The sequence below is a fragment of the Centruroides sculpturatus genome, unplaced genomic scaffold (genome assembly GCF_000671375.1).
Source record: "Centruroides sculpturatus isolate CEXI.00-Female unplaced genomic scaffold, Cexi_2.0 scaffold262, whole genome shotgun sequence".
Lineage (NCBI taxonomy): Eukaryota > Metazoa > Arthropoda > Arachnida > Scorpiones > Buthidae > Centruroides > Centruroides sculpturatus.
Window position 1 is genome coordinate 289,576 of NW_019384536.1, and position 27,425 is coordinate 317,000.

General features: G+C 28.4%; 1 protein-coding gene across 1 annotated transcript in view; it reads right to left on the reverse strand.

Annotated features, from left to right (window-relative positions):
- LOC111623261 (protein saal1-like) overlaps window positions 1-27,425 on the reverse strand; it is a 51,120-nt gene that overhangs the window by 8,630 nt on the left and 15,065 nt on the right. Inside the window, exons 2-5 of the mRNA XM_023365785.1 lie at window positions 14,764-14,800; window positions 12,873-12,994; window positions 8,453-8,551; window positions 2,988-3,071 (exon numbers count right to left, since the gene is read on the reverse strand). Coding sequence (XP_023221553.1) covers window positions 2,988-3,071; window positions 8,453-8,551; window positions 12,873-12,994; window positions 14,764-14,767 — 309 coding nt within the window. The 5' untranslated portion in view covers window positions 14,768-14,800. The remainder of the gene's footprint in view (window positions 1-2,987; window positions 3,072-8,452; window positions 8,552-12,872; window positions 12,995-14,763; window positions 14,801-27,425) is intronic.

The window sequence follows — 27,425 nt, forward strand, 5'->3', positions numbered from 1 at the left end:
AAATACAGGTATACCTCGCCTTACGTCGGTAATTGGTTCCAGGAAAACGACTTAAGTCGAAAAACGACGTAAGTCGAATTTACTTGTTTCCGAATCTACTTGTCACTAGGCTAAACCACAAATTACCAATTCCGGTTCTGTATTTTATTTATTAATGCATCTTTAATAATATATTTATTAATAAGGATCTATTTTAAGCTTACGAACAAATAAATTTAGTTTTTAATATAGTACAGAAAAACGTAATCTAAATTTACGAATGCATGTACTGTAAATACAGTACATACTTGTAAACGTACATATTTTAATATGATTTTATGTGCTTTAAACGTTTTTATAGTGATATTATGACTTCAATATTTGTGGCGGACAGACGTAAAGTCAAATAAAATGACTTAAACTTGATTTTTATTTATCCATATACGGTTTTGACAAACGATGTATAATCGGGAACGACGTAACTCGAAACGACGTAAGTCGAGGTATACCTGTATAAATAAACATAGTAAAAAAGTACAGTGAAAACTGCCTAGGCGACCACCTGCATTTGACGGGCACCTGTCAAAACAGGCAAAAATTTCTGGCATGGAATAGTTTATCCATAGAGTCATCGTATAAGTTACCTGTATTAAACAACCACCTGTGTAACGCAACCGCGGGCATTGATTTTTGGTCCAAAACAACATACAACAACTGTAATAAGCGACCACTTCCGCAAATATATCTGGTCTAAACTATTGTTCAACAATGTTTCCCCCTTCTCCCACCCTTGAAATTAGGTACAGGTGTTAATGAATTAGTCTAGCAATAAAGGAAATTCATTTGTTTGTTCGAAATTGTCCAAAAAACGAAAGAAATGCAAAGTGCTGTTGTTAGAAGATCGTGTTAAAGTTATCACAACAGCAATTAGCGGCAAAGTTTAACTGTGGGAAAATGAAATTTATTAGTAGACCTACAGTATTTTCCTTGGGGGTATAAAATATCGTACACGATACCATTAATTGGCTGATCTCATCGTTTGATAAATTTTATTTTTATTTATTTATTTATTTTGAAACTCATATACAGTACATGTGTGATAAATAGTTTCTGTATCAACCTACCTTATTTCCACGATATTTTAAAAAAAATAATATCCAAGTAATTTTCGTAGGCAAAATATTCAAAAAACAATAAACGCATTAATGCAAAAATCAGTTTTACAGGCAGCCTTCCTTTTTCGATTCCGCAATGACAATGTGGCATGTAATGAAATTGTATAATGTGAAAAAAATAATAAAATCGTTTTATTATTAATTAATAATTTTTGTTATTGTACTTAAGAAAATATTAAATATTAAAAAAATACAGTATTTTTAAAGTTAAAATAAGATTAAACTAACGAATACCAAAACCAAAGTGATGTAGAGATACGACGCGCATGTATATCGCTGACATAATACATGTAACTGAGGAGCGAACGAAAACAACCAAGTCGAATCAATTAAGTCGGAAAAAAGAAAGTGTGCATTATATTCAAGAAAATGCAACTATTTTATTAATCTTTAAAATATTAGTATTAAATCTATCTTATAAAATCACGACGACTCCTGTAAATCAAGTTATCCGATAAGAATAAAATACACCTTGAGTTTTGCTTAGTAAAATATGTATGAAAATACGGTATTAGAGCACCACCTGTATTGGACGACCACCTGTCTAAAAGACCACTTTTTGAAGGAACCGTGGGTGGTCACCATAGACAGGTTTTACTGTATATATTTTTCATTTTTGGGTGTCTCCAGAATGAATTAATTAAATTCCCATTAAAACGTATGGTAAAATCGATAATTGGTTAACGAACAATTCAGATAGTGAACAAAGTCTTGGAACGGATTATGTTCGTTAACCGATCACCCACTGTATTATAATTGTTTTAATTTTAAGAACAAGTCAAAAACATTTAATTGATTAGCATTTTTTAGACTTCNAATGTTTGCGACGTTGTATCCAAAACTAAGACAAAATGAACCCAAGTTTTTTAATTCTTTTAAAATATCTATAAAATCATTTGACAATGGTTGGTCTCTTTTAGATTTCATCAATAAATAGATCAGTATCGAAATGATCGTTCTCCATTTTGGTCAACGTACGTCCACTTTACCCGAAAACGTGCGATCGAATGTACAGTAACATGGCAGCACATATATCTCAAAGCGCTCGGCTGACGCCCGCAAAACGCGCGATCGAATGTACGGTAACATGGCAGCACATATATCTCAAAGCGCTCGGCTGACGCCCGCAAAACACGCGTTTTAACAAAAATCTATCAACGCGCGTTTAAGTGTGTACGCCTATGTAGAACTCTTGGTTCTTTAAAACGCGTGTTTAAAAACGCCTAGTGTGTACACAGCCTTACTGACTACCTAGTTACGTATAAATACAGACGATAACTTAACAACACTGAGCGGCAGTTGCGATTTTGAGTCCCGCTCGGGCGGAGTATTTTTTTCCATAAAAATCTAGTCTGATAGTTCGATAATTCGGCAGATCGTCTGGCTTTAAAACTATTTTTGATTGGTTCCACATCTTCCTAATTTTTAAGCACGTGGAAATGACCAAAAAAGTGAGAAAAGTGAGAAAATGACCTGAAAAGTGAGAAAAGTGAGGATACTTCAGAAAAGTGAGTACAAGTGAGAAAAGTGAGCGACTCCGAGGCCTGCAGAGATGAGGCAAAAGATAATCAACAAAGCAGGACAATATATGTAATATATGGAAGTTATTGTTCCTTATAAAATAAAGCAGTTTTGGAACTATGAATGTGTTGCCACTACTTTTTATCCAACCTAAGTATTTCAACAAAGTATATTTCAATGAAATTCAAGGATATAATTCCTTAAATCTTTATTTGAATATATTGTAATAAAAATATAATTTCAATAAAATTAATTTCTAAACAAAAAGCATTAAATATAGTTTATATAACTTATCAAATTTAAAATACTTACTACAAGCCGAGGTGAAACAGTCATGTTAATCATTTCCAAAAATATTTCAATTGCTTTATTTTCAAGTAAAAAATGAGCAATATCCTGTAAATAAAAATAAATTCTTATAAGAATATAATGTTTAAATATCTGAAAAAACTGTACTTTGTCATTATTATTTTGATTTATTTTGAATTTACAAGTAATTAATGTTTTTAATATTAATGATATTTTACCGAAATTCATAAAAATTACTGTGTTTTCCATTTTATTTTATCCTTTCTACATTTCTTTCCTTCCATCCTTTACATTTGAATGTTGTACAAGGTAAGGTATCCCTTGTACAACATGGTTTGAAAATTGGGGAATATCCCCATACAACACAATTTGAGAATTTGGGAAATCCTAGATACAAAATTTCACAACTTTCAAGTGCTAACGCTGTTATTTGATATTTTTGTTATTCAAGTGAACATGCACGTTGTCTCAAATTTGCCAACAGATTTTAAAATATTGAAATTTTCAATTAGTTTTGTGCCTTTTATCAGATTTACTTCAATGAAAACTGATAGTGCAATTTTTTCTTCCTTGTCTTAGCTTTCCTATCAACCAGGTGTCATTGTCATTGTTTTCAGACTTTAGCCATAATGACTGTCACTGTGTTTTGTTTTTATAGATTTATCTTTGTGTTTAATAAAGTTTACTTAAATATGTTTAGATAAGTGTTATTAAACTTTTTCTTAGCCATAGATTAGTAATCATTTGTTAAAATTATGAACAAAATACAGTGATGCCTCAGTAATTGAACTGTTCCCAACTTGGGAAATTCAGTATTCTTTCAAAAATTTTGGAAAATGAAAATAATTGCTTAGTACTTGACTGAACAAATGTGACCCTCTGATACAAATTTTTTATTAATAACATATTTTTATTTCGTCATCCATGAAAAATTTTTCATGATAAAGATAAAAAATGAAAATGTTGCTGATATTTATAATCAAGATCAACAAAAAAGCTGAGATGACAATGATACTTTGTAAAAAGAACATGCCCTCGTTTAACTAAAATTAATATTAACATGTCATACAATATTTTTAATTGTTTGTTAATTATTGATTGCTTTAATAAACATATTTTTCCTAGTAACAGAAAAGAATGGCATACTGTTGTTAACTTTCGGAACCCAGCCCTGTTTTGCACTCGTCCTTTGTTTCGTATAGCACAGATTCACATAACATGGCACGTTTTTTGGAATATAACTACAATATTACATGAGGAATACCTGTATTATTTAAGATAGCTAACATTATAAAATCATTTGCAGCCACTTCTCACTTAACAACTAAGTTCTGTTCCTAAGATTAGGTTATTAAGCAAATTGGCAATTAAATGAGAAGCTTAATTGTTATTTATTTATTCTGGATTAAGAAAAGTTCTAAAAAAAGCTCCTACTTGATAGTTTTGTTTTAATTTGCATTCTTTACATATTACAGAACATAAAAATACAATCAGTAAAAATTATAAAAATAATACACCAAAAAATTAAAGTTCATTCATAAAAAAACATTCAGATAAATATTTCAATCATCAAATCCTTCAAATGGGATGCACAATTAAGTACAAATTTATAAATGAAATATATAGTCTTGGAGATTGGAGATGTCTTCATATAGGGAATGCAAGAACTACACTAAGATTAAGATAGGTGATTTCCTATGCTGGAGAATTGATAAGCCTGAGGAGTTATTAAACAGATAGAAAAAGTTTCAATGTTAACAATTTTTTTTATTATTCTTGATACTACTCTTCCATAACAGTGTTTAATTATATATATAAATTAAAAAGTTAACATTTAAATTAATTAAGCAATTTTTAAAAATCAGTATTAAAAATAATCTGATTATTAAATAATTTAACATTTTTGTAAAATAAATATCCATAAATTTTTAAAGATTTATTAAAATTTAGAAAAATTTTCAGTATACACAGGGTAGTTATAATTAAACAGATGTTTAGAGCTCTGTGTAGAAAGAACTATTGAACCAAATGCAGCCAAAATTGGTGTACATTCTTTCCTTTCCATGAGATTTTGATTTCCAAATGAAAAGTTTGTTCCAAAATTTTCTGATAGAAAGGAATTTGGCACTAATGTCATGACATTTGCATATTAGGTCATGGATCACCTTTAGAGTTTATATAGGATAGCAAAGTGGGTTCATTATGGATTAGTAACAAGTCATGGTGTTAATATTACCTCACCACACATCACTTGTTAAACTTTAGTATCAAAGAAGCAGCAATACTAGTGCTGCACTCAAGTGAAACCAGGAAGAATTCGCAAACTGTGAGAACAAATAAGTTCCAACTGCCTGGAACAACTTAATGGAGCAACAAATGGAGCATTCTCAAGGCAGCTATAGTGTGCATCTGATATCATGGCAACTGGATTTGCCCTACCTTAGTATAGAAAATTCTTCAGTGAATATTGCAATGTTACTCCTACAGGATATCTCAGTTACAAATTTCTTCCTGGTGATTATGGTCACTGAAAATCATTTACCATGCCATTCATAGTTCTAATGATGATTGATGATTCATGGCCTTGGCAAATTCTAAGGACTGATGAAGACAAATTTTATTTGAATGGAGTGGCAAATACTCACAAAGGCTGTATTTGGTCTGAAGAAAACAGACACATTTATCAATAAATTTCCTCATATCAACCAAAACTCACAGGTTCATGGCTTTGTTCAACATTGGATTATATTTTTTTGAGAAAATACAGCATCTGGGACAGTGATATGTTCTGTCAATGCTATTAAATATGGGACATGCTTCAAATCTTTGTCATCCCTGCACCTCAGCAATGAAATTGTTTGGATACTAATTATAACCACCATCTATACTATGAATACTATGCAAGATAGAGCAACCCTTCACATTGGCATCAATGTGCAAAGTTTATTGCATCAGTACTTCATGAATGAATCATTAGCTGATCTGATAGATGAAGGAAACATACAGTAGAACTGTTAGTCTGATCCATATATGCAATTTGACATGTGTAAAATTACCACATGTGGCATTGTAACCTAGGAAGAATTACAACTCATGGAATCTGTAATCATCCCATTAAATTGCAATAAAATCATTGCAATTTGCAGGGGTGTTAGCCTCAATTTTTCTGTATTGACAATATATCTAATATGCATATTGCAGTGACATTAGTAACAAATTTCCTCCAATGGACAATTTTTAAACTAAACTTTTAATTTGCAAAATCAAAATCTCATGGTCAAGAAAGAGTTCACATCAAATTTGGTTGGATTTAATCCAATAGTTTTTTATACAGCTCATGTTTAATTATAACCACTCTATTTAAAATTTTTAAATCAATTTTTATCCTTTAAATCAGAATATATTTCATAACATTTTTTACCTAATGAACTTATAAAGTTCTTAGGTGAATATACTACTTTTTGTGTTCCTTATAAAAGGTTCTTCAATTTGTCTGTGCTTGTTCAAAACAATTTTCATATTAACTTGCTAGATAAAATATAATTAATATTCAGTCTAAAAAGGTTGATTCAATGCAACAGTGTTGTCAGTTTTGAATTGTATCATATAGAACACTGATATAGAATATTATTTTATAATATAAAAATAAAAAAAATTTATTGATAATTTGAATTTTGTAATTACTAAAACTAAGCAATTTATATAATTTAGATGCATATTAATAATAATAACTAAATTTGACTTATAACTTTATCAAACAATCATTATATCAATCATATTTATATCTAATGGCTACTAATGAATTAAAAGTTCCTATATATAATTTCACTTTCTAAAAATTTATTATTCCATGTGCTATCATCATTAAATTCAGCCACAATTTTGCAATTTGTAAAATATTTATGTAACAATCCACGAAACCTTTTTTTATAACAGTGTTTTCTCCGTAACAAACTTCACAAACGTTTTCGACCTCCATCGAGGTCTGCTTCAGGTGGTGATTAAACGGTGTCTCCTCTTGACCATTGGAACGATGATGCCTGAGATGTAAATAATTGCGCGTTTCACCGCTCCGCTTGTCCCAGTTCGAATTCTTTGAACAAGTACCTCCACACCTGCGCGATCGTTTCTCCGCCTTTAAAGTTGATGCAGGTGCCCCCAATGTTGGCTTTATAAATCTCCCAGGCCTCCAGGTGACGGATGTGATCAATACAAAACGCCTGTCTGATTACTTTGGTGTTTTGGAAGTCCGCTCGGATTTCAGGGTCAGTAACGTAGGCCGACAAGGCGGTGGTGTGCCTGTAAAAGGTTTCGTGGATTGTTATTACTCAATGCAGTGTTATTAGAAGTTGTTTTGTATTTATGTATTTATTTATATGTAGATAAATATTTTACAAATTATTGCAAAATAATCTGTTGCAAAAAACATAATATTGAGATTCAAGTAAAATATATAAATATACATATTTATATATTTTACTTGAATCTCAATATTATGTGTAATTTTACAAGTAGTTATGAATTGATCAGCTCACTACTACTTTTATCTTCATCTTGAAACCTTTAATTTTGCAATTTTACAATTTAATTCAACATTTTGGTCATTTTTAATAAAACATTTTTTTACAATTTTCACGAGTATAGCATACTTTTAATTTGCTGAATAATGTTTATTATTATTATTTATTACTTAATTATTATTATTATTATAGTTTACTATTATTTATTATATAGGTTGACAAAAAGTTACTATATGTTCGTAATACACATATTTGTTTTATTTTTTACACTGAAATAATGTTTTTGTTTCTCCTACAGCAAACATCTGGTAAAATGTTCTTTTTAACTCTGCTGTTTGATTCTAGAGTATCTGCTAATTTTCATATTACTTGATGATATTTAAATTGCACAATTCTTTTTTCAACAAACTGTAAAATTCCAATATCAATTAACAGACAAATTTAAAAAATATATTTGCTATTTATCAAATGGCAAAGCAAACTATAAAGTTCATAATTAGCAGGATGTTTTTGTAGGGTCCATTCTAAGGGTAATAATGTCTGTCAACATTATGTAAATAAATCAGAAGTGAATATATTGTAATGTTGTATATTTATCTGTCTTAAAATAACTAATAACAAAAAAATAAATTGAAACATTAAATCAAAATTAGTGGTTGCATTGCAGATAAAATAACAATTTATAAAATGAATAATTTGTAGCTCCTAATGAAATAATAATAAAAAGAATTTATAGTGTAAATACATTCATAATAATTTAAGGAAACATTATAATAATCACTTTAATTATTGATAAAACAGAACATGGACAATAGATAAAAGTAAAACTATTGCTTGTTTTGACCAACATTTACACAACAATCGCACAACGTTCAAAATGTGTAGTCTTTTCTTCTCATGTAAAATAATTACATAAATATATATACTGTATATAATAATTTCTCTTACTTTATTGGAAGACATATCCCATAGCATGCAAATTTTCTCTTCTAGTTCAGAGTCTAATTCCAAAACATCATTTTCAGTTTTATTTTCTTTCTCTACAGCCTTGAAAATAAAATTTATAGTAATTTTAACAGTTTAATTTTGAATTAAATAATAAAAATACACACAATGAATAGATATTAAAAAAGCAATTACACAATTAAAAAGTAACAGATGTCTTAAAGAAAAACATTTAAAATTTGTTATCATCATTTATTCTCATATAAACAAATAAGCATTTATGTCTTATTTATATATAAGAACACTTATTCAAACTTTAAAATAATTAGTTTTAAGTTCACAGAACAATCACTACTAATAACTGAAATGACTACATTTTAAATCTTTCAATGAAATTTAAATATTAAAATTAGAGTCACATCAGAGAATGAGATTTAAATTCATTCGAAATAACCTCTGTTAGATTGATTTTGGATATGGGATGTTTTGGAATTATCATGTAAATTAGTTCAGTTTTATTAATAAATCTTATTGACCAATGCTTTAGTGCGAATTGCTTTGTAACACAAGAATTAAAATTGAAAAAATATTTAGAATATAAGCATCAATGTAAAATTTAAATATTACATTTTATTCTTAGACCTTATAGTAAAATGTTTTAAAATTTATTCATGAATATTAGCGATATTTTTTCTAGAATTAATTTTAAAGATATTCTAAAACTTTATTTCTTGTTTGTCAAGTAAATAAAGATGAGATTAAAATTTTAAAAATGTTTTTCTCCAAGTTTCTTGTAATATATTTGACTAGCAGAATGACTGCATATTTGAGCAGTTTTAGTTTAAATGTTTGTAGTTTTACTCAGAGTAACTTATACTCAGTTACTGTACAATTTTGAAATGTTTACTTTCTTCTATTTTATGTCATAAATATATTCATTTCTGTTCAAATTCTGTTTTTATATACAATAGTTGTCTAGAACACAACCTTATTTCAAAATACATGGTTATAAGTTACACTATTATAATTATTACTGTTATAGATTACTATAACAGTAATAATTATAATAATGTAATAACTTATGTAGTAATAATTTTCTTATCCTTTAGTTATAAGCATAAATTTTGCTATTCCAACTTTATTATAATGGAAAATGCATTTCAGGCCTTCTGACCTTCCTCAGTTCTTTGACTATTTCTTAAATTGTTAGTGACCACTGGATGAATTCACTTTGTGTTCATAAGCTTTGTAAAAGTGAAAGTAAATCAAATTTATATAAAGACTGATTAAAAAGAAATATATAAAATAAAATTAAAAAAAAAATCTAAACAGCTGTGTATATTTGTGTAAAAATAAATGTAAATCCTTTAAAATGATGATTAAATAAAAGAAACCTTTTATAATAAAATTAAAAGGTATTATTAATCATTTTAATTTTATTATAAAAAGTTTCCTTTATACTGTTCAGAAACTGCAAATCTTTATCCTGTACTAAGCTATATAAATTAATGTTTGGTATAAAAAAAAATCTTTATTTTTTCTTTATTTAAATAAGTACAGACAATGGACACATTTCCTGATAAAGTGAGTGGCTTTAGTATAGTTGGACAAGCTGTATCAAACTATTGACAGTCTGTTTCAAGTGAAATGGACATGCTAATCTAGCTGTAATAAAGCCACTTTATTAGGCAATGCATCCAATGTTTTACATTAAAAGCAAATAAAAATACAGTTGACTCAGCACATTTCCACTTTCCCAAGGAGAAATGGAAATGTGTTGAGTTATCTGATATGATGACTAAAACAAAGTTAAAAAAAACCACAAAACTACAATTAGGAAAATACAATAGTGCTTTATACAGTATACATGCAATATATCTCTCTGACCATTCATCACAGGCACTAAAGTTGGTTTCTACTCCAAGTACTCAGTGATTTCCATTGCTTTTTGTTTCAGTATTGGCCCTGAAACAGGAAGATTCGATGAACGAATTTGCTTTAGCCAATGTACCAGAGCATTATGACATCTTTGTACAACGACTTTCTCTGGCATTTTCAAGACAGCCGTGACAAAGACCCAAGAAAAAATTTCTTAATTTCCTCTTTTTTCTTCAAAATTTCCATCAATGTTGTTCTTGGAAGGTTTTCTTGCTTTGCAAATTTGGCTTGTAAAGTTTTTATTACATTCAAATTCAGATACAAGTTCATATTTTTCCTTCAGTGTAATTGTTGTTAGGTTTTGGATACTCATGTCTAACAGAAATGTGAAACACTTTCTGCAAATGACACATAAATGAAAGGTGAGAAAATGCAAAATTGGATTCTGCTATGACGTTAAACTGTGTGGTGTGAACTCATTTTTTTCAGGAGTGGAGTTGACTTATCCTATGTCTAAACAAGTGTGGGTCAGAAAAAGTATATTGATTTATCCAGTGGTGACAAGTTAAATGGTGTGAGTAAACCAGAGATTTTTAACATTAATGCCTATGTAAGTTGGCCAGAACCAGAGAAAACTGACTACTTAACTGACGGTGTCTAGTTATACCTATGACGACTTATGCAGACTTGACTGTATAACATCATCATAAAATAACAAAACATGTTAAAGTTAAAAAAAAATATTTCAGTTGTTTTGTCTGTCTTTCATTGTCTCTAAACAATTTTGTTCAATTTCTACATAATTAGAAATACTAATAATGAAAATTTGAATTAAAATTAGATCACCATTGTAATAATACCTGACATTTAACACCAATTTATTCATAATGTAGTAAACCTTATGACAAGGATAGTGTTAAAAATTATTCATCCTAAATAAAGAAATGAGCAGTCCTTTGACCATAAGAGCAGGATTCTCTACTATAGAGGAAAAGATGGTATTATGGAACACTGCGGGTATTATGGAACTACCCCATTTCAAACTGATAATAAAGACAAACTGTAGTGGATTGTGACTGAACTGAACTAGGCAAACATCTATAGCAAGGGGAAAACCCATTTTACTTCAGTTAACGGTTGTTTGTATTTAATCAGCAAATTTGTTTTTTTCAAAATTCGTAAGTTTTGAATGCTAAGTGAATTTAATTATTTTTAAAATATAAATCGTGTAGTTGTAGGTTAACTGGTGCATGTATTCCGTTCCAGAGACTTAGGGGTGCATATTAATCTGTGTGATGTTCATGTTTTTTAAATTTTGGTCTTGACAGACATAAGTTAATTCAAGATGGCGATGCATGAAATACGGACCCCATTGGTGCTTTTACAGTAATATGGAACTCAACTCCTACAAACTCTCTCTTTGCAAGCAGACATTCATCCGGAGCAATTTGTGAAAAAGCCAATTCTTCCTGAGAATATCGAAAAAGAGCTGCTGGAATATATATTGTTGATGGAGGTCATATTTTTCTATTATAAAAGCATTTTTGCAATAAAATACATTGGAGTAAATAATTTTGTAATTATTTAACATTTTTTGTACTTTCCTATTTGTTTTTGGCTACATTAAAGCATTTTTTGAAAATATACAGTAAGGTTCCATATTACCCCCGATTTTCTCTAAGCCTACTTTCTGACTTTTTGTAGAAAAGCCTTCAAAAACCATACTTATAGTTACACTAGCAAAACATCCAATTAGGAACATTTAGTTTAATAGTTACCAGTACTTTTTGCACAAAAACTGTGGATGTAGTTATGATATCTTGTTTACAATTCACTAAAATGTAATTGGGGTTCCATAATACCACCTTCTCTACATTTATATTTTTGATTTGTTATTTATATTTGCATAATGACTTATTTGGTGGACCCTGCTTTACAGAGCAGAGAGTTGAACAACAAATGCAAATAATGAAAAGAAATTAAAGGCATTTGAAATGTGGATGATTCAAAGAATGCTGAGAGTTTCTTGGAAGGCAAGAAGAACAAATAAAGATATCCTGGCAATTGCAAATCAGAAAAGAACCTTACTAGAAGTAGTAAGGAAAAGAAAAGTGAGTTATCTGGGGCATACTGTGACACCAAAGCCTACAAAAACTATTACTGGAGGGAATGATTGAAGGACAAAGAGGTAGGGGTAGGCCAAGAATGAAACGGTTCAAAAACATCAGGAAATGGACATACTTAATGTATCAAGAGTGCTCAAGAGAAGCACAAGATAGATCATGGTGGCATGAAATGGTTGTCAACCTCCTGACAGGAGAAGACACCTAAAGAAGAAGAAGAATGACTTATACAAGATCAAAAATCAAAATATAAAACACCAAACATTTACCTATTATAAAATATACCTATTGTAATAAATTATACAAAAGTCAAATATAATGAGTGCAATGCTCAGTAATTTAATAATTTTATTAAAATTACTTCACTGTTTTATCAAGTAATAATATAATAATTAACTGATAAGAAAATAATTTTTACATACCTGCATAACAGATATCAAAGATTGGAAAAGCCAATGTTTGCTAAATACTGTTTCCCCTATTTTGTCAGGAACTAGTTCATTATTATCAGTTAAAAGTTCAGGAGGTGGTGGTGGATTACAGTCTGAAATATAATATGAAATTATTATAGTTAAGCTTAAGGTTTTTTTTTCCATTTATTCAAGGATTTTTACATCTTATGTAATAATACAGTACATTCTTGCTAATCCGATCTTTTATAATCTGGCTGGCCTCTCAATTATCTGGCATATGTGTGATTATCTGTGTACTCTGTTCCCATAAAAATGTTAGTCATGTCACACATCCTATTTAACTGTTTACTCAAATTTTATTTCAGCTATGTACAGTAAATGTTAGTGTATGTATTATTTGTCTGCCTGAATCTAAAAAGAATCAGTTCTAAAGAGTAACAGGTTACAACATTCATTATCTTTAGACAGGCTTTAAGCCTATACACTCAGTAATCTGGCACAACTCTGTGAACGAAATACTGAATTAGCAAGAGTCCATATATTTTGCAAAAATTACTTTAAGAACAGAAATTTTAAAATATCTTTTTAAAAATTTAATCCTACAATATATTATCACAAGTATTTATTTTAGCAATTTATTATCAATAAGGTTCATTTCAACAGCAATGGAGTTTTGATATTCTCCATAGTAGCTTCTTATTAACTTCAACACATTAGATTTCACTAATCAATAAAATAATCAATTCCACATGTTTTAGTAAAATGTGAAAATGATTGCATTGACTTTTCTATAGACAAACAGTATTAAATCATTTGGAAATTAAATTCTAACAGCATTGATATAAAAAAAATTTTATGTACAAACATTAGTGTAGAATATGATGGCAATATCTACACTAACAGATATTGGGAAGCTGTAATAGAAAAATTTTACTTTAATATCTATTTGAAACTTGCTTATGAATATATCAACAAAATATATATTCAAAAAGCTAAAAATGAAAGATTTTTATAAAACACATAAGATTTTATATTTAACACATTAAATATAAAAAGCAAGAAAATAAAAATCTGTCAGGCATAAGGAATAATACTTTTAAAGTTTCATATAACTTTGTAATTTTGTTCATAAAGGAAGTTAAATTTATGAATTTGTTCTGGATAAAAGAATATAATCCATTATAAAACAACCACTCAAAACTGGATAAACTTGATAAATGCAGTAACTGAAACCAAAAACCAACAGAAATAGTAACAGAGCTAATGTTTTCACCTGTGTTAAATGGGCATCATCAGGCTAAATGACCCTGCAGCTGTTAAAACAACAGAGAATTGCTATACAAGTGTCAAGGGAAGAGGAGACGTAAGAAAGAAGGGAGGAGGAGAAGATAGAAAGTTTACAGTTCATAGAATGTCTTCCACATGGGGTAGGAATCCACATTTCAGATATTTAGAGCAGGCTTACATGGCTGCCCTGAAAAAAATACCACCATTAACTTTTGAAATGTGGATTTCTCCTCCTGTGTGGAAGACATTCTATGAACTGTAAACTTTCTATCCTCTCCCTTTCCCTCTCTTTCTTAAGTCACCTCCCCTCTTAACACTTGCACAGCAACCTCCCATTGTTTTAACAACTGCAGAGTCATTTAGTCTGACAATGCCTATTTAACCCAAATAAAAATATTAGCTCTGCTACTTTTTCTGCTGGTTTTTGGTTTTGGTTGCTGCATTTATATTCCATTATATAACATAATGCCATTGAATTTAAATAAGAACTAAAGTGCTTTTTCCCAATTAAAAACCTCTTGAAAACAAGATTTGATTTTCATTAAATAGGTAATAATATTGATTGGAATATTTCTCAATTAAAAAAAACAAAAAAAAAAATTGTTCTACTTACCCATTTTAAATGTTTTTTTTTCACAATTTATTTAAATCTGTTGAAAAAAAATATTATTAAACTTATTAAAATCAATTATTATAAGACAAAAAATAGATATTATGAATATTAGAAATAAATTAAATAACTGGAATTTAACAGTTCAAGTCCATACTCATTTATGTATTTGAATTTTATATTATTTTTATATTAATCAATCATATTTAAACACTGATAATAATAAATAAAAAGATAAACTAAATTCTAGTTTTAAAGAATTTTAGATTAACTATTCCACTATTTAAAAATGTACACATAAATTAGTGTTTTATTATTTTTCATAAGTGAAACCTAAAGATAAATATGCTATTTATCATTCATAATGATGTGTAACAAAAATATTTAATTATTAATGTCTAAAGCTATTATATCTTTCAAATGTAAATACAAATAAAATACCAATTGTCAAAATACTGGCTTAATATGTAAATAAATCACACCACCAACACCAATAACCAGCAAAAACAAATGTATGTTATAAACAGAAGAAAATGTTAGTTACAGTAAAAAATTTTTCAATTTCCTTGTTATTGGTTGGTGATGTGATTTATAAACAAAATATTACTAATACAGTAATATTATCGAAAACAGTTTGTAAAGTAGAAGTACCCAAAGCAAAAAAAATGAATACACAACATTTGAGTCTAACTGTGATATTTCAGTAACATGTCAAGTAACATAACCATAAGCTATTGAAATATAATACTTAATTCATCCTAATACAGGTATACCTCGACTTATGTTGTTCCCGATTATACGTCGTTTGTCAAAAAAGTATATGGAAAAATAAAAATCAAGTTGTCATTTTATTCAACTTTATGTCTGTCCGCCACAAATATTGAAGTCGTAATATCACTAGAAAAGCATTTAAAGCACATAAAATCATATTAAAATATATACATTTACAAGTATGTACTGTATTTACAGTTCCTGCATTCATAAATTTAGATTACTTTTTTTCTGTACTATATTAAAAACTAAAATTTATTTGTTTGTAAGCTTAAAATAGATCCTTATTAACCATATATTATTAAAAATGCATTAATAAATAAAATACAGAACTGGGAATGGTAATTTATGGTTTAGCCTAGTGACAAGTAGATTCAGAGACAAGTAAATTACGTCGCCTCTCCTGGAACCAATTACCAACGTAAGAGACGAGGTATACCTGCACATCTAACACAGTGATTTCCAACTGGGGGTACATGCTTGGTGATTTAGGGGTGCACAAAAAAATTAATAATGGCAGATGTACTATAAGAATATTTGGATTCTGCATTGACGCCTTTGGCAATGTCATGGCAATCAATACTTAGTTTTAAATAAAAACAGAATTATATTTTTATTATATTTATCTACTTCCTTCCTGCAACATTTTTTGATTTAAAAAAAAATTTACATGTAACTGAACAGTGCTGTATATTGACCAAAGCACCACTGTTTAACGAACACACAAAATAAAACTTAGCAAAAATGAGCTGCCAAGGCATATGCAAGTCAAAAAAGGTTGGAACTGCTACTCTAACAAAACTTAATGTTCAAAACAATTCATTCTTATTTATGTTTATCTAATAACAAAGAATTTTTGAAACCAAACTTTTTCATATTCCTACCAAAATACATTTATTTTATATAATAGAGATACTGGTAATTAACATTTTGAATGCAATTAGTTTATTAACAATATCTGCTGATGATTGGATGACCAAGGCAGTTAAAACACCAGCCTACCGTTAAATAATCCAGAATCAAGTTTTTTGGGGTATTCTGTCCTGTGTATGTCAAACCCTGTCCTCACCACCAATATGTTCCCACTGTAGATCTGATTGAACCCATAATGGATATGGAACAGAGGCCCTCTTATTGTTCACAGGGCAGAAAGAGTAAAAATAAAATCTGTCACTCAATTATTGCTTAATCATTAAATTTTCTTGTTTCATTTTCAATTATATCAATTTTCAAAATAGAATTTAATTTCTATTTTGAAAATTGCACTGCATTCTTAGATAAAATAGAAATCTAAAAAATTTAAACTAATATCAAAGTTTAAACTGATTAACAAGCAAACATATTAATAAATAAACTAACTTAAACTATGATGTCAGATTAAAATTTTTAGATTCAAATTTTAACTATAAAGTAAAACATTTTTATATTAATTTAAAATATTGTTAAAATCCATAAATTCATATAAATAACTGTTTTTAATTTTTCATTCACTTTTGTAAAATAATATAAAATTTATGTTGTACAAGTTTGAATTCTATACAATGCATAAAAGAATAACAGAAAATGAAACTAACTTTACTCTAAAAAATAACCATTTTTAAAATAATAATTTTAAATGTAATAGAATATTCAATTTTGTTATGAGAATTGAACAAATTATATCTTAAATTGAAACTTTTGGCTTTGTATTCCATATTAATATGTGTTTTCCTAAGTAAGGAAATATAACTATTTCATATTGACCACCTTAGGTTTTAAATACACATTTTCATCAGAAGTTCAAAAATTACTTTATTTGAAAGGTTTTTGAGATCAATGTCCCCACTTTAATGCCAAATAATACAAAAAGCATTCCATTATAATAGTAACATAATCAAAATTCAATGTTTCTCTTATATTTAAAACTAAAAATAAAAAAAAAAAGGTTTGAAAATAGCTTTATTCAATCTTACACAAATTCTTATACTATTCATAATATAACTAATAAATATTCCTTACTACCTGCTCTAAATACTTTTTGTTCTTTGGAGTTTGAAAAAAATTTTGGCTTGTTTTACTAAAGAAATGATCCAGATCTACAAAACATTTTAAATAAAATTTTTGAATTTTATGGCAAAAATTTGTGTTCAGAATTTGAAGATTTGTTTTTTATTTCTTACAATTTTCTAAATTGTCTCTCTATTTCAGTGCAATACAATTTTAATGAACACAATGTTAAACAAAGCAAAAAGATATGAATGACATCATATCAATAAAATCCAGCAACGAGTTGCTTAACTTTCCTGGCAACATTTAAAACTGCATGTGACACCATCTGATATGATATTATTAAAAACCTTTTATATTTTTAATTATTATAAAATGACAAAACTTTATTTTGAGGATAGAGATGAATTTTATAAAAAAAAACTGTAAATGCTAATAATGAGTAATATTGTTATTTAAGTCCAATCCTACTTAAAATTTTGATGCTGCACTCAAGAAATGTCAGGTTTAATGGTTTTCTATCCAGTTAAAAATTTATATACTTAAATAATATAAAACTAAATATATACTTAAATAAATGATAAAAAGTGAAGAATGAAAATATTTTTAACACACTGTATGCTAGCAGTTATGCTGGAACTGGCAATGTTGAGAATTGGAACACATCATACAATGCATACACCAAAGAAAATACAACAAAGTGGCCACACGACAAACTACAACTGTATTACAGCCCACCAATTTCTGGAAGCTGGATATTTCGTCTGGTACAGTATTAATTAAAAGCCGTATCTTTTGTGACATGCAGAATTTCAGGAGTCTATTATTAAAAAAAAATTTTTTTTTGGCTGGCAAAAGCAAAAGTGGAAAGCAAATTGTTTATAGTTAGATATAATTTATATATTTACAGTATATCTACAATTGTTCTAATCACTAACTTAAAGGGGTATTGATGTTAACATCTATTGTGTATTTAAGGAAAGATATAATATACTTATCTATTACGTACATCACAAGAAAAATATTTTAAAACTATTAAATATTAAATAGATTAGTTTGGTTTGATATAATTATTATAAAGATTTTCCTTATTGTCAGAATAGGATTTTTATAAAAATCTATTTTATTTTCAAAGATAAGAACTCAAGTTAATGTCAAACAACACATATCAAAAATTAGCAACACAAAAAATTGAAAAATACTCATATTTGTCATACAAACATATGCAATACTGTAATCATAGATTCATTTCACAACTATAACATAAATCCCTCAAATAATCTATGATATTCTGAATCATGTAATCTTGGACAAAGTTGTTCATATAATGATTGACATCATTGCAGTTTTTAATTTTTATGAGACTGATTTCCTGCTAATTTTGTATTATGCTTCCAAGAAGTTCTAAAATTGTGTCAAAATTACAATTAATTCCTAAGATGGAAGATTTCAGTTGTCAAATTGGACCAAGAGATCGTGTTAATGAGGAAACAGAGACAGGAGGGAAAACTACATATTTATATCAAAATAAATAAGATGAGAAGATGAACAACACAGGGGAATGTCAACTGGGAGAGAGAGGGAGCTTTGACAGGATGCTCATACAGGAGTTAAGAAAATCAAGAAAACGGGGGGTTAATAACCGAAAGAACATGTTAAATTGTTTAAGTTCTAAAACATCCAAGAAAAGACAATAATGGAGTAAAATACGAGTGCAGGTTTTTAAGCTCCATCTACACCTCCCGGTCAGAGCCCACGGAGGGTTCGGGGGAGCTCCCAGATGCAGACCTTTCTCATGACCTGAATAGGTCTCAGTTTTTGCCTGAAGACACGAGAATGACAATCGGGAAGAAGAAGAAGGGACGAATGACCAATAAAAAAAGCAAAGGGAGAGGGTCAAAAAACATATAACAACCCCGGAATTTAATGTCAAGAGGGAGTTTTTCATTAATTGTGTGCTGCAACTAGGATCCGCATCCCACCACATGGTGATTGAAGATATCTTATGAATACCCCAAGTCACCAACTTGTGCCTGCGTCTTCTAAGTTCCCACCAAACACCAAACAGTCATAGCCCTGGGGCCTTCAGCCATCCTTCACCTAGAGCTCAATATCCTCTGAAAGGAACTTTATCTCTGAATGAGCCTCGCAACTATTTCATGTCTCAAGACTGAATTAAGATTGATCTTATGTAAGTTATCTTAAGTTTCAATAAATGATTTACTATTACACACTTGTCATCTTTGTCTCTGCTGCCACTACTCACCCATGAACGGACCCTAGACCATCACTGATGTGGAATTAACCGATTTCCCCTAAAAGTCAACAAATTTACACTTCAAACCCAAATAAATTTAAATAAAACTCTTATTAGATCAGATTTAAGGAGTCTGTTGTAATTTTTTCTAATAAAACAATTTTTATGTTTATTGTGGACAAGCAATAAATACAACTTATACACAGATATAGGAAATGAAAACATAAGAGGAATATTGTCCCTTCATATATCCTATAACTGCAGTATTTGCAAACAGATATTTACTGTACTTTTTAATAATATATAATATTACATACAATTTCAATGCTATTTTCTTCATGTAGCATTAAATACATAAGATAGACAATACAGTAGAGCAAATATTTTAAAGAATATCAAAGAATTTAAAGAATATAAAAAATGAAAATAGTTTGTTTATATATTATTGAGGTACCAAACTAATATATTTATTATCAAATTTTAGAAAAAAAAAGGGGCACCTCTCTAAGCTGAAATGAATTTAGCTTAAACAGCACCTTAAATACTTTTTCAGCATGACTTTAATTTATTTAAACAAATGTTTTTGACATCTTTTTATAAGTCTGCATCAGGTTTAACAAGAAAGGGTCTTCCTGTTAAACCTGACAGAAACTTATAAAAAGAAGTAAAAAATATTCCTTTAAATAAATTAAAATTGTATCAAAAAAGTATTAAAAGGTGTTATTTAAGTTATCAAACTTTAGTATAATTATGTCTAATCTCAAAAAAATGAGAATAAAACAATTTATAGTTTGTATCTATTAGAAATTTGACAAGTTACAAAGCTAAAGTACAAAGTTGTAGTCATATTGAAATCATATAAAATTGATGTTTTATTCCTGATGTGTTCCAATTTTAAGAAAGTTTAATTTTTTTTGGGACACTCATTTATTTTTTGCAGTTTATTTCTAAAAAATAAGATTTGTGAATATCATCAAATGCATAAGCATTGTGAAACATGATATGCATTGTGCACATGTGCATTGAAATGCACATGACACAATTAAGAATATAAGAATTGCACTTGCATAAGAATTGTGATAATTGATGATGTCATATCTAAAACAATCCCAACAAGAACAACTTATTTTTTAAACTAAATACATCAGAGAATAAATGAAGATTCAATGGACTCTATAACTTTCAAATTGGAGTTTTCCTTTTCAAACAGATAACATTAAAATTTGATTTGAGATCAAGATATGATAGTAACTTTTTATTAAATTATAATAGAATCATAGTGCAATGAAAACTAAATATTTTTCATATTTTGATATCTCTTGAATGCATTAAAATATGATCCACTCTGAATGTTATAAATTTTTAAATCTAAACTTTCTAATGACAAGATAACCAATATTTACAAAATATTTTGCATTCTATTCAACAAAACATTATTGCATAATACATTTTTTTTATAACTACCCAAAAAACTTTAAAATTTTTCAGAAAGAAAAGTTATTATCTATTATTAATTCATATAATTTAAAATAACAAATGTATCATTTAGTTTTTTTATTCAAATTAATTAACAAATCAAATTAACTTCTGAAAAAATTACTGTTCAATGTAAACATCACTGAACTTAAATCCACTTGGAAGATAATATTTATCTATTATGTGATATTACTTATCTGTTTATGAATAATAATGAAGATAGCATATCTATTTTTTTCATAATACTGATATATCCGTTTGAAATATTAAAATATATTCTCCTTCATTTATATCACATTCTTCTAATAAACAAATTAGCTCATAACTTTGCTGTTATTCTGATTACACTATTTTTCTATTGTTATCTAATTCATTATTTCTTTTATTGAAATAATAATAAATAAAAATTTTTATTTACTGGAATAATAATATTGGCTAAATTTTATGCCTACTATTACATAAAATTTTTAATTACAAAAATATATTTATCTCTAATTAATAGCAATAGTAATAGAATTATAATGGTATTATAAAGAACAAGGAACTTAAAATTCTTTATTTTTATGTTGTTTCAATTAACTTATCTTTATTGTTTATTTATAAAACTGATCTTATTTCAAGCTACATAAAAAAAAAATTATATTAAATACTAACGACTTAGCCAAGCAGTTGTTTTTCTTTTGATTATAATAAATTAATAAAATTTGGCATTTTGGTAAAATTATTGAAAAAACAGAGCATTTTGAATATCCTATATTCTTAAGATAAGAAATATCACTTGTTAATTTGTTATTTTGATAACCAGTTAACAAGATAAGTTAACAAATAACAAATATATAAAAAATAAGTATATCTAGAGAACACAAGAGCCTTTTTAAGAGTGACAATAATATTTATTAAAAATATATGCTGTTAAATATTTTTTTCTCATTTAAAGTGTTTTGCAAAATGCCAGGCATTAAGTTATTGTTTAATTTCTCATTATTTTTTTAAAATAACACCAACAAAAACCTTTAAAATTAAACCATCTTTCCTTCCAATAAAACATTCATCCATTCTGAGTGTCGAATTAGGTGGCCAATCATGTCATTTCTCCTTTTCTCTATCATTCTCAAAATCTCTCTCTCTCTGTTGCCTCTTCCAACATTGTTATTTTTTATATGGAGAAACTTATGTTTCTGTTTCCACTCTTCACGTGCACATGGATTGGGAGTTTGGGGAGAGGATGGGCAATTCAAAAAATTTATATTTTATTTTTCCATTGTTATGGAGATGATCAGATGCAAGAAATCTGGTGGTAAGAAAAGGGAGATTGACTAAGGATGAAGAAGGACAATTTTTCTGAGTGAGATAGAATTGTATCTTTATAACCCGTGTGAAATGTCCTTTGTGTAATAAGTCAAACAGTTTTCCAACACCAAGATTATTACTACATTTCATACTACTTAAAAGAAGAAAAAGTCATTTATTTTTAAATTCTAATTTTAATCTAAAGTTCAGTGTTGTAAATTACAGAATGGGAAATAACAACAATTATAATAATAATATAAACATTAAAAATATCATTTAATAAAACATTTAACACCTTATAATGCTGAGAATATTTATTAAATTGCAAACGTTTCCAGCCTAATGACATAGGCCATCATCAGGTGACAGGCTATTGAACAAATTTGAAAACTGTTAAAATGGAACTTTCGAACATTACAAATTCAAAATTAAAACGAAAAATAAATTAACCAATCTCTATACAAAATAACTATAATAAATAGATTGAGGCAATACATTGGGGCAATAAATAAACGCTCTCCTAATGAGTGCACGAAATGCTGACATTTTGTATTCATGCTGGTCATTCGAATTAGAATGTATTGGACAGGATTAAAGAGATTGACAGAATTAAGGAAGTAGCTTCAAATTTGGGTTACCGCAAAAGTACAATTGAAGGGCTAATAAAAAGTTATGAAAGAGGCAAGAGGTTAAGAACCGGAACAGATCAATTTAAGATCACCAAATTTACGTATAATAAAAACTTCAGGGACATCATGAAGCAAGTTTCAGACAGAAAACGCTCCAAAATTGTTTACAAAAGAGGTCCTAATTTATACAGTATTCTTAGAAACGATAAGGACAAGCTTAAGAAAGAAGAAACGGCGGGCATGTATAAAATTCCCTTTGAAAACCAACAGCTAGGAATTATGAAGGACTATATTGGAGTCACTAGATGGAATTTGGCTATTAGGCTTAAAGAACACAGATATGACATTAGTAAAGGACATTGTACCACGGTTTTGTCAAGTATGGCACAAGCGGAGACTTAAGTAGTTAAATGGAATGAAGCATCTATTCTCAAGACGTTGCGGTCCCCATCGTTGGCTTTGCAACATGAAAAAATTGAAATTTATAAGAGTAAATTAAGGGACGGCTGTATCAATGCAAGGGATGCTGATGGTTTTGCTTCGGCATGGAAGTTCTTTGTAAAAGAAAAGTTAAAACACACAAATTCTTAGTTCCTGTCTGCTGTTTTTAATGTGATGCTTTTTGATATATATATTTTTATGAATTTAATCCTTTTTGTGCATTTAATCTTTTAGGTTTATTTTTGTTTTTAGTTTTATATCGCCTTATTTTATTATTTATATTAATATGGCTTCAATCTATTTATTATAGTTATTTTGTATATTGATTGGTTAATTTATTTTACATTTTAATTTTGAATTTGTAATGTTCGAAAGTTCCGTTTTAACACAAATTTTCAAATTTGTTCGATAGCCTGTCACCTGATGATGGCCTATTCCATTAGGCTGAAAACATTTGTGATTTAATAAATATTCTCAGCGTTATAAGGTGTTAAATGTTTTATTAAATGTTTTAAAAGAAGCTGAGTTTAATATTCAATTTATTAAAAATATCAATTATATATCATATAAACTACTTTAATCTTTCAGACAGTGTACCTACTTACAAATAATCATTTTTAACATTATCAATTTTTTTTTAATATTTCATAAAATCATTAGTTATCAGCAATTTCCAAAAATAAAAATATCAAATCAACTAATATCTAATATATTTATTTATATGAAATAAGATATTCATAATTATAAATTTAGCAAGGGTCATATCAGCAATGATTCCAATTATAGTCACCATTGATTGATTATATATTTGGAAATAAGGACATGCAAATTACTGATTCTTTATCAATTATTCTTTTTTTTTTTTTTTTAACTCTTTCCACCCTGTAGGTGCTGAAGGTCTTTTTTCAAGCCTATTGTGATTTTGACTAGGTACACAATGGGGTGACCAGATGAAGTGACCAAAAATTGCTGTCTTTCAACCAATCCAGATTTGATCCCATTTCCCCAGGGCAATATGCTGATACCTTAACTGCCTTAGTCATTGGGCCAATTCACTTTATACTTTATCTAGAACAATTTTGAGATATGACAAAAATTCTATACTTTACTAACAAACTTCACCAAATTTTCAATTTTATGTCAAAGTTAAAAATATGATTACAGTAAAACCTGCCCAACATGGAACCTGAATAAAATGAAAACCTGTCTAAATGGAAAAATTCTTTAGAACAGAGATATATGTAGAAATATGATTTTTTAAATACAGTAAAATCTGCATGAACCAAAATTGCAAGTACAGTATTGAATATTTTTCTTATTTGGCAGGTTTCCAGTTTAAACAGGTTTTTCTTAACATGCTTAACAGGTTTTTATTTCAATTTTATTCAGTCCAGTTTAATTGTTTTACATGTTTAATAAAAATATCTTAATACTAAATTATTTTTAAATACAGTAAGACCCTGCTTAACCGAATAATTTATAAATCAGAAAAATATTCAATACCGTACTTGCAATTTTGGTTCATGACGATTTTACTGTATTTAAAAAATCATATTTCTACAATGTAAATAATTTGATTTTTATTCAAATTCTGCCAAGAATTCTATGAAGTTTTCCAAAAGCTGATTAAAAAGTCAGCATACATAAGAGATTATAATATTATAACCAGTGCTGCCACCTGCTTCTGATAGAACTACCCTGATGGCACCTTTGTTTTACTCTAGATTATCCTAAATTGAGAAAACTCTTCAAGCCCGAGCTCAAGCTCAACCATCATCGAGCTTGTGCTCAGATTAAAAAAAGATAAGACAAACAATTCTATGACGCAGATCCCTGTACTATTATTATGAAATAATATTCAGAACAATTCTTAATTCATTATTTATCTAACCACCTAAAAGAAGACTAATATTGCTGAATTTATCTGATCTTAATTCCTTGTTTTTAAAAATCTTAATAACTAAAATGTCTTAGGATTTTTAGACTTTATCACAGGTATTAATTTACATTTGATATGGAGATAATTGATGTTTTAGTTTGGTAATCCCAATTTGACAAATGATAAAAATTTCATCCAGCCTTTAAATAATCATAAAATATATCCATAAGTAATGAATACAATTAATTATTTAACCGAATTTTAATTAATTCAGTTTTAACATGTGTTGTGTATCTTAGTTGAAGATAGAAAATTAAATAAGCCATTCACTTGATTCCAAACATATTTAATACATAAATGATGTTTTAAAAATTCATTTATTTACATATATATTTGTGTTTTAACATTCTTTTTGAAGGTTCAAATGAAACAATATTTTTTTAATACCGGCAATGTCAGTGTTATATAATACTAAATTAAAATCAGATTATATGGAGTGGTTGGCTGCCTGGTGCCATGAAAATGGTTCGCTTGCAGGCAAAGTTTGTGTCACATGTGGTTCTGTCACAAAGTGAGATGTGCTGATGAATGACGTAAAAAGTTTTTATGTCATTCAAAAGTTATACCTGTACTGTAGTATTCTAATGGCCCAATGGCATGTAGGTTGAGAAAAGCAAAATCCTACTTGGGTGTAATATACAGTGTATATCCGTGTATCAAGTACCAATCTGCTTTATTTCTTTAGCTTCTGTTGTCATATCCTAAAAACCTCTAGTTATAGGAGAAAATAGAACAGTGTTAGGCAAAAACTTTTTCTGGAGAAACTTGTGGTGCGATGGGTAATAGCATAAGATCATAGGGCAGTTTTACCCTAGATTTACCCTAAATATAAGACTATCCTAAACATTACCCTTAGAGAGTGAAATTACTTTAAAAACAGCAGCACTGATTATAACATAACAAGTTTGTTAAACTATAATTTGTAATAATATTGGTAAAATATGGTTGAAAAATGAAAGCTGTTTTAGGAAACTTAGGAACATTCTATTTTTTCTTATCAGGTCTATCAGACCTAATACTTTTAATGACACTTCTTGCATAAAATATGATGCAAAATTCTTTTGATATTTGGAAGGCAAGATACTAAATATCTTTGTGAAAAGAAATTGTTTTGTTCTTTTCATATGAACATTAAAAAAAGGCAAAAAATGGCTATCTGGACACAAAAATGATTATTTTAAGGACTAGCCATACTATGGGGGTGAAGGGTCCTCTGAATACTGGACTCAATTGCATAAAACATTTAAAGATTTGTCACTTTAGTTTAAAATCAAATATTCAAAGCTATATGCATTTTAGGAAAACTTAAAAAATTTTAACTGGAATCTTTCAAATAGATGCCTTTCAAAATAAGATTATAAATACAGTAAGACCCCGCTTAAAGCTGATTCGATATAATGCCATCTGCTCAAAGCCTAAAAAAAGCTCAAAATTTATGTTGATTTAAATTATTGCAGCATTTTATTGATTTGTACATAATACAATTATTTACAAACATGAACCAGTCAAAAAAAAGTGGCAAAAAGGTGTACTTTCTTTAAATCTATGTTTGTTTGGTGCAATTTTGGAAAATATATAATATCATGGATGCCATAGGCAATATCAGCTTCACTTGGCAAGAATTAACTGATAAATGCACAAATGAAGTGTGGAAGAAGTTATGGCTGAAGGTATCCAAGGGTACGTTCGTAAAGTCGAACGAGTTAAACGAGAATGACGTCATCGTTATTCTTACTTCGTTAGACTTTTCGAATGATTCGTTTATAACTAAATGGATGTTTCTAAAATCGAAGATATGAATGTTGCTAGTGCAGCCTTATCCGAAATATTTTTCTTAGATTGCTTCGGATGGACAGTTATTTCTACCATTTCACCT